Source organism: Barbus barbus (genome assembly GCF_936440315.1).
Source record: "Barbus barbus genome assembly, chromosome: 5".
Classification (NCBI taxonomy): Eukaryota; Metazoa; Chordata; class Actinopteri; order Cypriniformes; family Cyprinidae; genus Barbus; species Barbus barbus.
Genome location: NC_136733.1, coordinates 32,434,195 through 32,452,535, shown reverse-complemented (window position 1 = coordinate 32,452,535; position 18,341 = coordinate 32,434,195). Strand labels below are relative to the sequence as shown.

At 36.9% G+C, this 18,341-nt stretch overlaps 2 protein-coding genes and 1 pseudogene across 4 annotated transcripts; 1 reads left to right on the top strand and 2 right to left on the bottom strand.

Moving 5' to 3' along the window:
• Positions 1-5: 5 nt before the first annotated feature.
• On the bottom strand, positions 6-4,230 carry LOC306869326 (uncharacterized protein). Of its 2 annotated transcripts, none has more exons than XM_079416034.1 (5): positions 4,037-4,230; positions 3,363-3,610; positions 3,124-3,201; positions 1,174-2,330; positions 6-1,073 (listed from the first exon to the last, which is right to left on the bottom strand). In XM_079416034.1, exons 2-5 carry the CDS (start codon positions 3,423-3,425, stop codon positions 683-685), a joined length of 1,689 nt encoding a protein of 562 aa, XP_079272160.1. In that variant the 5' UTR covers positions 3,426-3,610; positions 4,037-4,230; the 3' UTR covers positions 6-682. The 2 variants fall into 2 exon arrangements, with proteins under 2 accessions (XP_079272160.1, XP_079272159.1); XM_079416033.1 differs by having other exon boundaries at positions 10-1,073; positions 3,124-3,290.
• Positions 4,231-4,881: 651 nt separating this feature from the next.
• LOC306869502 (chymotrypsin-like elastase family member 2A) lies at positions 4,882-16,862 on the top strand (the record flags this gene model as incomplete). Its single annotated transcript, XM_079416265.1, has 7 exons — positions 4,882-4,897; positions 6,108-6,196; positions 14,805-14,902; positions 15,442-15,578; positions 15,735-15,771; positions 16,091-16,211; positions 16,701-16,862. The coding sequence occupies 7 exons, from the start codon at positions 4,882-4,884 to the stop codon at positions 16,860-16,862; spliced, it is 660 nt and encodes a 219-aa protein (XP_079272391.1).
• Positions 12,173-14,494, bottom strand: LOC306870487 (carotenoid-cleaving dioxygenase, mitochondrial-like; annotated as a pseudogene). Its single transcript has 9 exons — positions 14,384-14,494; positions 13,963-14,135; positions 13,655-13,866; positions 13,349-13,461; positions 13,126-13,293; positions 12,885-13,017; positions 12,640-12,822; positions 12,435-12,545; positions 12,173-12,284 (listed from the first exon to the last, which is right to left on the bottom strand). The product of its transcript is annotated as a carotenoid-cleaving dioxygenase, mitochondrial-like (transcript).
• Positions 16,863-18,341: the final 1,479 nt, after the last annotated feature.

Genomic DNA, 18,341 nt, shown 5'->3' with positions numbered 1-18,341 from the left:
CACAACTGTAAAGAGTACAAGATTTTATTGATACAAGTGTTATTTTTATTGCTTGCTAAATAATATTTTATTATTGCACCAACACTTTTACCAGCAACATTAAAACGCAGATGGTTTAAAGGTTGTGATAAAATAAAAAATTAAAAAGTGATAAAAAAAAATTAAAAAGTACATTTACTTGCTCTTATCCGGGGCTTTTGCATAGAAACGGCAGTTATTCTAATATAAGAAAGTGCATGGCACTTTTTTCTAAAAAAATAAAAATTAAAAAACCTTTGACAAAGTGTGTAATGAACAGCTTTGGGTCCTCTTTTTTTTAAAGTGCCTTTTTAAAAACAACTTTATGGGTTCAAAAATACCCATAATAATTATGTTTGTGGTAATCAATTCTAAATCTCAGGCCATGTGGATATATGGATAGAAAATTACAATGGAAATTTACAAATCTGATTATGAGCAGTGCACTGTAATTTTGGTTAATCATATAAGTTTTATCTTTGTATCAGCAACAAATATATTTTCATCAGTTTCATAGAATATGTAATTACATTACATTTATCTTTTTTTGTAATAAAACAGTAAAATTCTAGACGCCAGTGAAAGCTAAAAATATAAATCAACAAAATCACATAGTGAGATACAACCCATTTTCAATCTCAGCATGGCCTTTTCTTTCCCCAGCTCATGTCCATGTTATTTGCATCATATGGCGCCTCCTTTTGGCTTTGCATTGTAACGTTGTGATATTGCTCAAAGTCAATGCCCAGCAGCCACTCAAATCCAAATGAGACAAGCTCCTACAAGTGTTTACTATATGTATTACAGTCTCCATAGAGATATCTGAACGGTTCAGGCTAGCAGATCTGAGACTGTGCAGTGGGGGACTGTCTAGGGCTCCGAGGGGTTTGGCCGGATGATTCAGGACAAGTTTGAACACAGGGTCCAGTCGACAAGGAACAGCGATTAGTGAGAGCTTCTGAAGGAGTGAAGCTCCTCTAAGTAGTGCCCACAGCACTCTCTTCAGAGACCTCCAACACAATGCAGGCTTTATTTGTCGTTCATCTAGGGAAAAACTGTTGGGACACAGATCAGAAAACAGTAAACAGCACATTTGATTGTAATGGGAAAGTGCATCAGCATAAAGTTTAGCAAGAATGACTTAATTTGACTTACTTTAGTGTTAAAGAGCGGAGGTGTGGAATGCATGGCAGATTAGAAAGAAGACCTTCGTTTTCATCCTCCTCCTCCTCCTCATCATCTACATTCAAATTATTCCTGGGTGGGTCTAAATTAACAGTGAGAGAAGTGAGTCTGGGACAGGCATGAATGAGCTCCAGAAGAGGAATATGCCCATCAGCTTTGATGCCTTCCAAGGTGAGCGAAAGCAGATGTGAGCCTGCGGCTTTAAGTGCTGGAACCAGTTCAGAGAGAAGACCAGCAAACTGTAGAGAAAGACAGCGTAGCTGTCCAGAAAACCTACCAAGTCCTCTGGCTAAAACTGCTGCCTGTTCAAAGCGGTCAACATTATCATCCCCACTGCTCTGGAGACAGTCCAAAGACAGGACACACACTTCAGGGCAGACCTTCCCTACCGCCTCTATAGTATCCAGAGACAGTCCTTCTACATCCCTGAGAGATGTTGTCACATTATCTCTTCCATTACAAGCTTTACTTCTACATCCATCTTTTTCACAACCCTCTCCTGAAGCCCTTGTCCATTCATTTATATCAGTACTATCACTAGCTTCTGTCTGACTCTCCTCTAATGATAAACATTCATCGATTTTTCCTTCCAAAGTATAACTTTCCTCTCTATCTGCACACAGTAAACTGCTGTCTTTTAAGTGTTCTTCCTGTGTTCGCTTCGCCCACATGTCTTTGAGAAGTGGCACACCTTCTCGTCTAGTAAACTCCTCAGTCACCTCAAACTGCTTGTTCTGTATGAGAGCACAAGCCTGTCCCAATCCCTCCATTGCCAACCTCTGAAGACCAAGTAAGCTGAGCAGGAGAAATGCAACTGCAGCTACTGTATCTAACTCATTTTCTGCTAAACCGATATCCAGAGCTAGCAGACTGCTGATGTTTGCGTTCCTGACAAGGGGTTCTTGGTAGGCCAGAGGGAGCAGGCCTGCAGGGGTGAGGTGAAGGCACCGGGACACATCCAGGTGTTTCAGTTTGGGGCACTGGCGGCAGATCACTGATATCACTCTCTGATCACACAGAGTTCCAGCCAGGGAGATGGAACGGAGACGACTTTGGCTGCCCAGGAGCTCACACAGCACTGATGCAGATATATTCTGTGCGCCACTAAGATCCAGAGACTGAAGATTCTGTGCAGAACAAAGAGACAAAAGAGTGAACATAAGAATAGAGTGAGCTTTGTGTGTACTGACAACAGGCAAGACTAACAACATTCACATGCATGTTATTAAAATGTTTGCAAGGCAGCATTTTACTGACATTCTTCAAACATTCTGGTTAAAATATTAAGCATCCCACCTGTTTTCAGTATTAATAACAAGTCAGAAATGTTTCGTGAGCACTAAATCAGCATATTAAAATATAATGTGACTGAAGACTTGAGTAATATTTAAAAAAATGTTTTTTTAATAAATAAATGCAACTTTGGTGAGCATAAGAGACTTCTTTCAAAAATATAAAAACCAACCCAAACTTTTAAACAGTATGTATACATTTTTATTATATTTGACTGTTTACTAATCATTTTATTATTATTTCATGATTATTTTTATTGTATTCTCTTTTTGTAGTTTTGTCATATTAAAAGTAAAAATTATGGCTTCCACTGCACAATAACTAAAAACTTTTCAGTGCTACTGACTGAAAACAAGATGTGTAACAACAGTATTTTATTTACCAAGGCTTACCTAGAAAAAAAAAAAAGATATTCTTTTGCTGCATTTTAGGCACTGCTAAATTGATGGAAATTTGGAAGTAATTGGCGTATCTGGTATTTGCGGTCTGATATGGGTAACTTTAAATTTAGTTCACTGAAGCCTTACAAGCACATCTGTATGTTTAAAGAAACGGTGGGCAAATACGAAATATACTAAAGTTAGAAAGGGGTGGGTGTGTGTGTGTGTGTGTGTGTGTGTGTTTAACCTGGCAGCGTATCTGGATAAGAGAGCAGAGGTTGGCATTGACAAGGCTGCAGGCTGATGTGAGGGACAAACTGCTCAGCTGCGGGAGGAGAAGGAGATGCAGGGCAGCACGTGTCAATAAATTACGCAAGGACAGGATGCGTAACAGCTCTTCCAACAACTCACCAGCTACAAGAGAAACACACAGATAACACTCACTTATCTACACATGAACTCAAGTTGTATATTTGCAGTACTCACGTAATGAGCTGAAGGGACCCATGATGTATCTGAAGAAATACTGGTCCATGTATTTTTGGGCATAATCTTTTGCCCACATCTCCTTCATGTTTTCAGCTAGGCTTTGAAGACAAAGGCCAATCAGTGTGGATGGTTCGTCCTCATCCTCAGTCCATTCATTCTTAATTGTTTTCTTCCTCTGACGTTCCCTCTCCGGTGTGGGCTCAAGTTGCCGGAACAAGGGCATATTTTACCCTGACATTTACTGTCTGACATAGATAAAGACAATAAATTAATTTATCATACATAAAGCAGAATGGCCTTTTGGAGCCACACCTCACCTGTACAGATCTGTGCTCAATGTATAGTTCTTTAAAAGAGTTTAATATTTATAAATATAGTAGAAAACCTATTTTAAAATACACGATTGACCAAATTACTGACTGAGTAAATAGTTAAAACAGCAAGTGAACTCATGTCAGGTCATAACTGAAAATATCAGTGTTATACAATAGTAAATGAAGTTTACTAAAAACAGGTCTTAACAACAGTTTGAAGATCCGTGTTGTGCTTCTTTGTAAAGACATAAAAAAATTTTTTTCAGTCTAAACACAAGTCCATACGTTTGATCGATTCATAAATATATGATTGAGGCTGGAACAAAGAGAAATCACTGAAAATGCAATGTCACTTACAAATGAACTGCTGTAACGCGACACCTCCAGCAACAAAGTGTATTTTTACAGGTTTGTCCGATTCAGCAGTTTTGTATGAGACTTCAGAATTATTAGTATCAAGTATATAATTTCTATTTGTCTTTTCTCCGTTTGTAGAGTAAAGAAGAGCCAAATAGCCTACACAGTTGAAGTGTAAACTAGCGCTTCCGTATAGCATTAGCGCCACCTAGTGATTTGGAGATCACCTGTGTTGACGTCATATAATGAAATACACAAAAGTAAAAAATAAATAAGCAAGCTGTATGCATTTTAAAGTATAGGCCTATAAATATACTGCATGTAAAATCTTAAGTGTTCTCAGTGGGTTCGATACTGCAATATTATTATTATCTTGTGTGTGTGTGTGTGTGTGTGTGTGTGTGTGTGTGTGCTGAATTTTCTGACCACAAAAAGCAAGGAATGCAGTCAATTTTATTTTTATTTATTTTTTATTAGAATTATCAACAAGTATATAAAAATATACAACCCTAGTAACATCAAAATCACAAAACAACAAGAAATAAAGAACAAAAAACAAAACAAACAAACAAACAAAATAAAACACACAGGGCCAGGGGTAATATAAATTACATTATATAAAGTAATGGTGCCTCAAAAGGCACTTTTTTTACAACCAACCAGGCAAAAGGTCACAGAGCATACAGTCATCTGTACATTATAGAAAAGAACCAATATTATAAGATGCACACAGTGTTATTGATTTTAAGGCTTTGACATTATGGAGGTAGATATTGCAGTCATTCCTGATATTAAACTAATTTCCCTGACAACTTATCATCTGCTGACCTCATTCAAACTCGACCATGGGTTATACCTACAGTACATTCAAATGTAACATTGTTCACAATCACTATGTGAAATAATCACTAACAACATGTTATACCTTGAAAAAAAAAAAATTTATTCGATAGTAAAAAATTAATATTTTAATTGATAAAAAAGTGAGAAGACAGACATGTATGATGTTACAAAAGATTTGTATTACACATGCTGCTTTTGTGAACTTTCTATTCATCAAAGAGTCTTGAAAAAAAGTGTCCGTTTCCACAAAAAATATTAAGCAGCACAACTGTTTTTAATATTAATAAGAATAATAAATATTTCTTGAGCAGTAAATCAGCTTATTGGAATGTGAAACTTAAGACTGCAGTTCAGCATTGCCATTTTAGGAATATTACATTTTCAAATATATATTAAAATTTGTAATCTTTTAAAATTTCACATATAAATACTACATGTTGTATCCAAACGTCCTGATGTGCACTGGCAAATCGTTCCACGGGCATGGTGCTGCTACTGAAAAGACATGGGCACCTTTTAAAAATGGGATTAATTGGCACAGTCAGCTTCCACATGCCTGACAACTTTATAGGTTCTTCTAGAACATTTCTCAACATTGTTTTGTTTAACAACCCAGTTCCCCATGTGCTCATGGATTCTCGGTAAATTGTTCTTCTCCTGATTTTTTCCCACACCTGTAATATTCTCAATCAATATAAAGACAATAAATACTACATTATGGTGTGCATGTAAAGCCTGCCCATCAATATTAGAGCGCCACCCTCAGGCTGAATTACGCAAGGACACTAGACCTGTGTTCTGTCAGTTAAATGTAAAACTTAAACTACCAGCAGATAATATACCCTACAATACGACCCAGAATCTGCCCCACCTTGTCAGGAGCTGCTAGTCAAGACAGAGGTTTGTGCACGAAGGCCGTGTGAATGGATTCAAGGAAAGCAGCTGATCATTTTTTCCTTGCCAAACAGGTGGAGTACTTCATGCAGCGTGTAATTCATTATTTTGTGTGACCAATGTGACATCACTAATAAAGAAGGTATAAAAGTGGACAAGCGTTCGGCAGCTGACCCGAGTCAACACGTTCGCCCTCATCCTAGCATCGCTAGCGGTAAGAAGTCTGCACACCTGAACTGAAGTGCTCAGGAGCCTGCAACAACGATTACAGTCAGATATTGTTCAAATATATAAGCAAATTACATAAAGGTGTTATTCTGAATTTCTACTGCAGCCTTTGGGTGTGGAAAACCACCCACTGAACCTCTCAGCTCTGGTGTGGTCAATGGAGAGGAAACCAGGGCCCACAGCTGGCCCTGGCAGGTAAGTAATGTCACACAGTTTTGTCTGCCTTTATTGCTCATTCCCTCCCGTTATTACCTCTGTCTTATAACATCTCTGTCATTTCATCTTCTTCTTTTCTACATTACATTTATGCATTTGGCAAACACGTTTACATGCAGCAATTTACATCATTCAAGATTTACATTTCACCACTTCGTGCATTCCATGGGAATCAAACCCATGATCTTGGTGTTGCTCTATCTATATAGGGTAGGCTGAGTACAGCAGAGACACTTTCCTCTTTTTTCATCACTACACAAAAACTAGATGCTGAAATTAAGTGATTTTTCAAATTATATTTCTTTTGCTTGTGTACTAAAATATCATAAATTGATAATAGCCATAAGTAGTTTGTATTTTCCACAATTAGCTCATAAACATGAGGTGCATTTTTGCACCAATATGGTGTACAGTTGAAACAGTAGCATGGTACAGTTGAGACACCCATTCTTAATGCTCTAAAGCTGGCTAACCATTTATAGCAAATGTAATAAATTACAAAATTAATGTTTTAAATAATTACAGTTTAAAAATAAATGTATTTATTTGCTTTATTTAATTCAGATTCAGTTAAACAAAACAGGAACAAATATTTAACACTACAAAAATATGGCAAACAGTACAAATGTAAACATAACAGTAAAAATAACAATATACATATCCGCATATTATATAACCCTACCCCTAAACCTATACATCACTCGAAACTTTCAGCATTTTTACATTTTCAATCATTCTGTATGATTTATAAGCTTGTTTCATCATGAGGAATGACTTGTGATTCTTGTGCTCATTCAGAAACGACATTGCCCTGATCAAGTTGTCCGAGCCTGTGACACTGAGTGACACTGTTCAGCTGGGCTGCGTTCCTCCTGCTGGCTCCATCCTCGAAAACAACTACCCCTGCTATATAACAGGCTGGGGGAGACTCTCCAGTAAGTGCTTGTGCACACAAGACCTGACATTAATGCACGTAAAATTGTTGGAATATTCTTAGTGTATAAAACAAACCTGAATTTTTTTGTTTTTTTGTTTAATGTTTGTGAGGTAATCTGTACAGAGCACCAACAAACATACTGTGGCTGTTTCTATTTATTTCACTTTTAAAGCACACAATAATACAACTATTGTTCCCAAGGTGCTGTACAAACAAAGTAAAACAAATAAAAACCAAGAACATACAAAGCCTGTGATAATAAATTAATTTTTAACAGAGTTTTAAATGTAAGTATAGTTTGCGCTGCTCTAACATGCAGGGCTAAAGAATTCCACAGTCTAGGTACAACTACCGAAAAGGCCCGATCACCCCTAAATTTTAATCTAGACCTAGGAACAGTTAGAAGAAGCTGATCAGAGGACCTAAGGGATCTAGTAGGCGTGTGTCATTTAAGAAGGTCTGCAAGGTAAGGAGGTGCCAAACCATTTAATGATTTAAAAACAAAGAATAAAAGCTTCAATTCTATTTGGAAACGTACTGGCAGCCAATGAAGGGAAATTAGAACTGGTGTGATGTGCTGTCGTTTTTGAGTGCCTGTCAGCATCCTAGCTGCTGCACTTTGGACTGCCTGCAAACGCGACAATGCTTTCTGGCTAACTCCTATATAAAGGCAATTACAATATTCAAGCCTTGAAAAAATAAAGGCATGGATGACTTTCTCAAGAGAGAAATATCTTTACCTTAGCTAAAAGTCTCAAGTGGAAAAAGCAGGATTTAACGACAGCATTAATTTGCATGTCAAATTTAAAAGCTTTATCGAATAAAACACCCGAGGCCAGAGGGCCAAGGTTAACAGTCTTACTCAGCCCAAAAATAATCATCTCTGTTTTGTTTTCATTTAGTTTAAAAAAATGTAAGGACATCCAGCCTTTTATATCATTTAAACATTCTAAAATAGGAGTTAGAACATTCTTGTTATTCTGTTGTAATGGTATATATCTGCGTATCTTCTGCATAACAGTGAAATGAGACATTATGCTTCTTAAAGATAGACCCTAAAGGGAGTCATATAAGAAATTTGAAGCTTGTCCTTCTTCCATTTGCGCTCTGCTCATCTACAAATCTGTCAGAGGGCACAAGTAGATTAATTTAGCCAAGGCTTTGATTTATGTTTTGCATGCTTAACCTGCAAAGGTGCAATAGAATCTAAAATACTGCTACATGTAGAATTAAACAGAGAAAGTAACTCTTCAGCACATAATTGTGAAGATAAGTTTACACAATCCAAATTTAGAGGAGAAAAAACATCATTGTAAGCAGTGCAAAAATCATTAATAGTTTCAGAATTCACTGTACGGAGAAAGCGGGCAGCCACACATGGTTTAACAACAGAACAAGGTAGAGAAATTTCAAATAAACAGGCTTGTGACCAGAAAAACCAGTATCAGAGATACAGAGATATCGCATACAGTAAAACCATGGGATAGAACAAGATCTAGGGTGTGACCATGTTCGTGTGTTGACCCAGTCACAGACTTAACAAGATTAAAAGAGTCAATAAGATTTAAGAACTCTTTAGCCAGAGAGTTTGAAGGACAACAAACATAAATATTAAAATCCCCGAGAATTAGCAGTCTGTCGTACTTTGTCATGATTCCTCCTAAAAATTCAGTAAACTCAGAAATAAAATCCTTATGTAATTTGGGAGGTCGGTAAACCAGCGCACATAGCACTGTATTATTTAAATCAATTTGCAACAATTGCAGTTCAAAGCTGGAGTATACATCAGCCGGCAGTCTCCGACAGCCAAAATGACTTTTAAAAACTGATGCAAGTCCTCCACCTCGACCAGCAGTCCGAGGAGAATCCGAGGCTGTGTCCCAGCGGGAGGCCTTCTTCCTGACAGACTGCAGCAAGCAAGCTGTGGATCACGCCACCTGCTCCAGGTCTGACTGGTGGGATTCTACCATCAAGGAAACCATGGTCTGCACTGGTGGAGACGGTGTTGTCGCTGGCTGCAATGTGAGTAAAGCATATATTAGCTGAGGTTTATGGAGTAACATTACATAACTCATTTAAGCAAAAGGCCTATCCCTTAAGCAAGAGTGCTGATATTCTGAATTTTAGGATGACTGCAAGATCAACATTACAGCAGTGCAATAAACAAACAGTTCATAAAAAAGTCACTTTAATTTCAGACACAATATTGCCAATTAATTCAGTTGCAGTTATTTTGAGTATGCCACACCAAATCCTATTTACTTTAATGGGGAACTCCTGAAATCTCAAAAACTTCTTAGTATTTTTATAGTCTTTGGTCTCTTACTTTTTAACAGAAGTAATGTATTCATGTAACAAAGTCAGAGGACGGGGTCGGCTTGACTGCTACTGGTGGTATTTATTTTGGTTCTCAGTAAACAAACAAAACCGTTGCACAACCAGCACTCAATATAACACAATGCAAACGCAATCTCAGTCTTGGGATCTCCAGAGCAAACAATCACCACACACATCCACCAGTCAGCAGTCTGTCCCTCTCTCCCTGCTTCTGGTTACCCGGTCCCTTTATGCGCTCTCTCGAGCCATTCTTGCCAACAAATCCCTATGATTGGGAAATTACCTAAAGAATATTAGAAAGATTTACATATGAATTAATAATGACATGTTTTTCATTCGTTTGTCTCTCTGCTTATTTAAGGTCATGATGAACAATTAAGATGAACCAAGGATGCTGACCTCATTTTAATACCGGAAAACCAACCCACCAAGGAAAATAAATACATAATAGCTAAATAAGGGATCAACTTCTACAAATAAAATTTTACTCCACAAAAAAGTAAAAGAAGATTGCATTATTGGAAAAGTGAAGGTGAGTTAAATATTAAAGCCTAGATAAAAAAATATAAATTTAATGTACTCAGAAAGGAAGAAATCTGTATACAATTACAGTGATTTGATGCATATTCAGGTTTGCTTTGTTAATGTTTAGGAATATGTCAGGGGTTTTTCTGTAGTGTGTCTGGGTTTTGCGCTCATGGGGGAAATGTGCTGAATGTTGTTATTTACCAATGGACTCCAAGACAAAGGTCAAGTTTTTAACTAAAGACCTGTGCAGTCATAAAATGTTCATTCTTCTGCTAATATTTTTCCCTCTACCATTCTTTCTTAATGTTTTTGTTAGATGCTTTTATTTTATACATTTGTAAATAGTAATTTGAATAGTCATTGGATTTATATAACTGCAAACATGTTACAAATTATAGCTATTGAAAAATATGAAACACACAGGGCACAAGAAACAAACAAACACCTCTTATATTATTGAATCAATATATCAGAGCATTAGCTGGAGATTTAGAAATAAACACTGGCCTTGATCGAACACGACAGCAAAGACTTTTTCTACTTCTATTCTACTTCAAATAAATGCTGTCCTTTTGAACTTTCTATTCATCAAAGAATCATGAAAAAATGCATCACCGTTTTTTGAGCATCAAATCAGCATATTTCTGAATGATCATGTGACACTGAAGACTGGAGTAAAGTTTTAAACTGTAACATTTCACACTACTACTGTTACTGGATTTTTTTACTTTCATGAGCTCGAATCATCAAAATTAAAACAAAAAAACTTTTGAAATGCTTTACATGTAATGAATCTAAAATATATGAAAGTTTCACTTTTTGAAATAAAACTTTTTCACAATATTCAAATTTTTTGAGATTCACCTGTATATATACAATGTGATATGATAGATTGTTTAGCATTCAAAATTGAATGTTATTTTACTGAATTTATTATCATTCTTGCACATAAAGACAGCTTCCGCTGCACAATGATTGTGATCAATTGTGATAAATTGTGTGTTCAACAAACTGAAAAGATGTGTAACAACAGTATTTTATTTTACCAAAGCTTACCTAAAAATGAAAACACTATTATTTTGCTGAGAGAGGACAGGATGCACAACAGCTCTTCCTACAACTTACCAGCTGAAAGAGAAACACACAAAATAAATGTTTTAATGAACATCTACACATGTACAAGTCACAAATGTACAATTATGTTGCAGTACTCAAGTAATGAGCTGAAGGGACCCATGATGTATCTGAAAAAATACTGGTCCATGTATTTTTGGGCACAATCTTTTGCCCACATCTCCTTCATGTTTTCGGCTAGGCTTTGAAGACAAAGGCCAATCAGTGTGGATGGTTCGTCCTCATCCTCAGTCCATTCATTCTTCCATTTTTCTTCCTCTGACATTCCCTTTCCAGTGTGTGCATATTTCACCCTGACAGTTACTGATATAGATAAAGACAATAAATGCATTTATCATAACAAAAAGAAGAACTGCCTTCTGGAGCCACATCTCACCTGTGCTAAACGTATAGTTTTACTTTAATAATTATAGGCAAAACCCTATTTGAAAATACATAATTGACCAAAATACAAACTAATGAATTAAAACAGCAAGTGTACTCTATGCAAATAGTACATTTTAAATTAAATTTACTAAAAACACACAGCAACGTGTATTTTTAAATGTTTGTCAGATTCAGCAGTTTTGTATAAGCAGATCATGCTTGGACACCATATTTATTTTCTATTCAGTGTTGCTTCGATATTTTTTCTCTCTCTCTCTCTCTCTCTCTCTAGATACTGTTGCACTTAATTTTGAAATTTAAAAATAGTAGAGATGTATGGGTAAATTATACTATATACAAAATTAGGGTAGTTGATGCATAAAAATGTTCTTGTGACCTTAACTTGAAACTGGATGGTCCTGAAGCATTAAGTACAAATATTCAATTTCATCATCTATTAATGATAAAATACAGTAAATATAGTTAATCAAAAAACGAGCATGTCAGTTTTTCCAAAATATTTAATGTCACTTAGCCATGTACAAAATATTTAGGATAAAAAGAAAATGTTTAACATATAATACAAACACAACAAATCATATTATAAAGATTACATAGCTGGTTTTACTTTTATGAGTTGATTTTTTATTTATTTAGCTCATCTCATTGAAGAGTCCATGAGTGCCATATACGGGATGTCCACTGGAACTTCTGCTCGTCCAAGCTCTGTGAAGGTCTTGGCATCAAGGACAAGGAGGTCTTTTTCTAAACAAAGTTACACAACATTATCACACCTGTCAAGACTGAATTTTGAGATTGAACTTTGACCAAATTAAGATTATATATTACTTATATAATATGTTCATATGTCATAAAATCAAACCAATGGAGCTATGATGAAACAATGAACTTCACCTCTCTTGGTGTAATGACCCCAGACATGACCACACCATCATCCTCATCCTTAGCATCAGGTGCTGGAACAAACCCTGGGTCTGATGGGAACAAACCAGCGTGGCACCACACCTACAGACAACAAAACAGAGCAAACATTATATTCTCAATTGAACTGAACTCTCAAACTCATCTCATACAATTCTATTTTAATTTAAGATGGTACCTTTAGCTTCTTTCCTTCTAGATGCATCTTAAGCAGAGAGTCACCAAATACGTGTCCAAAGCCACAGGCGTAGAAGTACTGATAAGGATGAGCATTGTAATACGTGTAGTTAATCTGTGGGAACTCAAGACCACCATACTGCAACAGGTCATCACTGTAGAGATCTTCATGGCTCAGGAACACCTAAGTTTTTTGATATTCATAAATATTATTGTTCTCAGTCCCCCTCTCACTTGCTCCCATACCCCATATAGTCTTCACGGCAGAGGCAGTGGTGTATGGCAAATTGATGAGGTTGTGGTCATTAGGCTCATCTTCCTTTATGTCCAGAGGCAGTATATATCGCCGTGGTAAGTTTGTACACAATGAATTGAAGAACTGGAAAAGCCAACAGTTAAACATTGCATTAAAGTTACATTTTTATGAAACTGAAAGAGAGGTAAGCATTATTGACATTTGACATATTTTGGATTGTGAAGGTGTTACCCTGTCAAGTTCTTCTCCAGATGCCTGAAGGTTCTCCATTGTGAAGTCACCAATCACATTGCCATCATCTCCACAGCACATGTCCATAATCAAATATCCATTATCCTCATAAGCATTAATCTGGTGCAGTGTGAACATGGCACTACTGTAGTATTTTGTCTTGATGAGCTGTGTGGATGAAAAACATGGATGTTAGATGTGAAGCGAGAAAAATCATATTTACCTTTTCTTTGGTTTCCAGGCTCACAGGATTGATTCTGCGTATAAAGTTGCTCTCTGTGCTAACATAGAATTCTCCCTTGTACTTAAAGCTCACTCCTGCATTATCAGTCGCATCTGTTAATCAAACACAACTGAGGATTAGAATAGGTTCAGATGAAGGTTTTGTAGTAATTGCATTAACTTTGACAAGTATTATACTTGTCAATTCTGATCTAATCTTTATAGATTATAGGCCTGCAGTCAGAGCATTGTCTGAATGATCTGAATTTATGATAACATGCCATTGTCACCTCCAACTGATGCTTACTTGGAATCTGAAAACGTAAAAAGAACCGGGCAAAGATGTTCTTGCATGGGTCAGGTGTTGCCAGGGTGCCAAATTCAGAAACCACAATTCGATTCTTCTCTGCATTTTGCACATAAGAGTCACTGCGCAAAAAACAGCTGCTGTAGGTCACCTGGCCATTTTTAATGTGGAAACGATGCATCAAGGCCATGCCGTCAAACCAGTGGTTGAATCTGAGGAGGAAGAGATGAAGCCAAATGAGCAAAGAAAGCAACCAGATCAAATTGAACAGATCTTGCTGTGATTATAGCAATATTTTGCTCTCTTACTTGCTTTCACCAAACTCAAATCTTCCAGGTCCATTTCTTAGGAAGCTGCCAGTGATCCAGGAGGGAATTTCACCTTTAATAACTGTACTGATGGGGTCTGGGGTCTCCTCCACAGAGCTCACAAGAGGACCAATGAACTCCAGACCACTGGCAGATGGCTGTTTTTTTGTTAGCTGAGAAGAAATCACACCATAACAAATCAAATCATGGTGTGAGGTGTGACACAGACAATGTGACGGATGATTAGACTGTACCGTGTTCTGGAGGACATCAGAGTTAATGAGGAACTGAAATGGTATCTTATTTTATTCATGAACTGAGTGCAATAATACAGAGAATGCAAAGAAATTTCGGCAACCTCAAGTGTTGCACTTGTGTTTCATTATCTCTTCGCTGTGTGTTGCCTTTAATGTTGCCTAACCCTGAACACCAACAAGCCATGATGTATATGGCAACGGCTATTTGCACTAAGTGATTGGAGAGGAAGCCAGGGCCCATAGCTGGCCCTGGCAGGTATGTACTGTCGCACCATTTTGTCTGCCTTTCTGCTCTTACTACCTCTGGTCTCAAAAATAGCCACTCTTTCTGCCACAGTTATACTTTCCACACTTTGTCATTACACCCTCTCCCACATTACATTTATGCATTTGGCAAACACTTTTATACACAGCAATTTACATCATTCAAGGTTTATATTTCATTGGTTAATGCATTCCATGGTAATCAAACCCATGATCAAATTCATGATCTTGGTGTTGCTAGTGCAATGCTCTACTGTCTGAGCAGTCAAATTCAGCATGCATCTGTATGTCTAATGAGCGTTTTATGTATCCCATGATTAGATCTCTCTGCAGTATCAGAGCGGTAGCTCATGGTATCACACTTGTGGAGGATCAATCATTGCTGAAAACTGGGTAATGACTGCTGCTCACTGCATCAGGTATAAGTGTCCAATCCATTGTTCCACTAATATATTAATCTTTGTTTGGTACAGAGTTCAATTAAACAGCACTAACAACATGAACAAATTTTTTAATTGTGTTAAATGTTGTGAACTTGAGGACATTAATAGATTTCAGCTAGATTTTAATTAATTAGGTTGTTATGGCGTTCTGTGGTCAAGTATTTTTGTATAAGGACCACTATATTGTAAAACTGTCCAATTTTAGTACAATATTTATTTATTATAATAATCAGAAACACAATGGTTTGTTGAGCAAATAATATTACCATTTACTTTATTTTTCTTCTAGTTATATTCCTGTGGCAATAATAGATTTTAAGTCTCCCTCATTCACAGGAAATAGCTTGAAAAATTAGGTGGATTATAAAATAATGTGATTATATAAAAACTCAAATCAGTTTTACTTTATATATATTGTACAGTCAGTCTGTCATTATCGCCCTGTCAGGTTTATTGTGTGACACAGACTGTGGGCATAAACACAGCTCTCACTTGTGATTCTTGTGCTCATTCAGAAACGACATTGCCCTGATCAAATTGTCCGAGCCTGTGACACTGAGTGACACTGTTCAGCTGGGCTGCGTTCCTCCTGCTGGCTCCATCCTCGAAAACAACTACCCCTGCTATATAACAGGCTGGGGGAGACTCTCCAGTAAGTGCTTGTGCACACGAGACTTGCCATACACGTAAACATAGTTGGAACATTTTTAGTGTATAAGAAACCTGATTTTTCTACATGTTTTAGTGTTTACATAAAGTAAACTGTACAGAAGTTTGCATAAACCTACATACTGTGGTTGTGACCCAGCTGGAGGCCCTCTTCCTGAGAAACTGCAGCAAGCACTGTGTCACAGTGCACACACGAGGGAGGAACAGGGAACACGGAGACGAGGATGTAAACGCAAATATGTCTTTACTGATAACATCAAGACATCAGGGCAGGACAGGGCAGGACAAGGCAAGGCAGACATCAAACACCAGGGAGTAACAAGTAGACCAGACGAAATCTAACTCAACAGACAGGACTATAAATACACAGGTAAATCATAAATAACGAGACGAACACGGCTGGACAAGAATAAACTAATGATAACATTTAACAAGGACAGAAAACAAGCCAAATATGGACACAAGAGGCAGGAACACATGACACACATGACAGAGGACTGACACACTGATGCCTGCTGTGGATCACGCTACCTGCTCCAGGTCTGATTGGTGGGGTTCCACCGTCAAAGAAATCATGGTCTGCGCTGGTGGAGACGGCGTTATTGCTGGCTGCAATGTGAGTAAAGTTATTCGGTCTGTGTTCATTTATTAATTATCTTGAGCCACATCATTTTTTAAACATCTGTTAGCTTATATTTACAGAGTAACTATAGCATTATCACTCGAGCCAGAGTGTTTTTGTCCCGAATTTTCAGGCAATTGCGAGTGTAATATTGATTTCATTCAACAGTGCCAGCCCAATAAACGAACAGTTAATATTGCATAACTTACATTCTAGACACAATGTTGCCAGTAACCTTTCTGTTTCGGCTTTGCCAACGAATATCATTACAAACCAAACCACAAAAGAAAGCATCTGCGTATATAAAATGTAATCACTTGTCTGTTGGCTAACCATTTAAACTGCACTAAAAATGGTCTTGGAATGCTGCACACAAATCAAGTCAAATTCAAATACTGAAACAAATTTTTGTATGATCAAAATATTTTTACACACTTTTGTGTGTGTGGACTACATATGCAATTTTTTGTTAACATCCAACAGGGTGACTCTGGCGGTCCCCTGAACTGTAAGAACTCTGCCGGTGTCTGGGAGGTGCACGGTATTGCCAGCTTCGTTTCTGGTTTGGGCTGTAACACTGTGAAGAAACCTACTGTTTTCACCCGTGTGTCCGCTTTCAATGACATCTCCCACATACCGATTTAATTGATTTCTTGCATAAATTGCATTGACTGCTCTAAAATATGAGACTGCTCCATTGTTTCAGGAGTTTAGGACACATGTTTATTTAGTAACTGGTTTATTTCCTATTTGGATTAATGTATTTGCTTTATTTTTTATGATTAACTTTGTTTTCTAAGCTATTGCTAGATGCCAGTGTTTCCTGTCATAACTATGCAAAGATTTGATTTAAAAAACATTAGCATAGCTATTAAACTATTTCTTGTTATGGTTTTAAATCTTTATTTGATCTCAAAGTAAGTCTGATTTTGTGGTGGCTGTGCTTTAAAATTAAATTATTATAATCTTAATACGAGTGATAAAGGATTTTGAAAGTCTAACAGTGTTGAGTACTACTGTAAGGTTAACCCTGCCTAGTTTAAAAAGATTTAAAAATGACATTAGAAAACGTTAGAAATTTAGAAAGTAATCAAATGCAATCAGTTACATTACTTAAAAAAGGTAATTGAAAAGTTACACTACTTATTACATTTTAAATAGGGTAACTTGTAATCTGTAACCTATTACATTTCCAAAGTAACCTTCCCAAAACTGCTAATACAGTTCTTTTGGAAATGACCTAAAGAATATTAGAGAGACTGGCATGTGATGAATTATGCATATGAATATGTAATTACACATGCAGAATAGGTTTTTCATTCCTTTTTCTCTTTGTTTATTTAAGGTCATGATGAACAATTAAGATGAGCCAAGGACGTCAACCTTTTTTTAGTACCAGAAAACCAACTCACCAAGAAAAAAGTAAATAAATACATACTGGCTTGACAAGGGATCAACTACTTCCATAATTTTTCCTTTCTCACTCTCCCACACTGCTGCAATACAAACTGCCAAATGTTTGCCAGAATATTAATGTAAACGCCAATTAACTGAATGAAAGCATCTCCCAATTAAGTACCTGAGAGTTTCTATGTTGCACCAATGTCAAACATGATGAATGAAACAGATTTGAATGTCAGATATGGTATTTAAAAGATTGCAGCACCTCAGAGAGCAATAGATCGTTTGGCCAAAAGAGGTGAGGCTATCTATGATCGCTTCCCACTCAAGTGTAGGAGGAAGGGATGATAATCATGAACTGCTGACATGCAACAATATCATGTGAAAACATCACATGGCTGATGAGGGATCTGTGGTTTTAAGTGAAGATGTGTGTTTATCATTGCCTAATTCTCAAACATAATTTCAAGATAATGTTAAGTGACTGTCAGCAGTAAAATTTAGAACCACAGATGTTGAGGGAAACTGATCAGATTGAGAGTGTGTTATTCATTAATGTGGTTCAAAAATCTTTGCATGAATGCTTCTGTACCTGGTTTTGCTCCACATGAGACTTGGGAAATGGTAAATTATGAAATTCAAAAAGTGTGTGCAAGATTGGAGTGCAACAAGGATTGCAACACTGATTTGTGACATGGGGTGTGAAATTAATCTTTACAGTTA

Coding starts and splice junctions, on each gene's coding strand:
- LOC306869326 (XM_079416033.1), bottom strand. CDS start 3,588: ATGCCCTTGTTCCGGCAACTTGAGCCCACACCGGAGAGGGAACGTCAG. Junction 3,291..3,362: donor GGGTCCCTTCAGCTCATTAC/GTGAGTACTGCA, acceptor TTTCTCTTGTAG/CTGGTGAGTTGTTGGAAGAG. Junction 2,331..3,123: donor TTATCCAGATACGCTGCCAG/GTTAAACACACA, acceptor TGTTCTGCACAG/AATCTTCAGTCTCTGGATCT.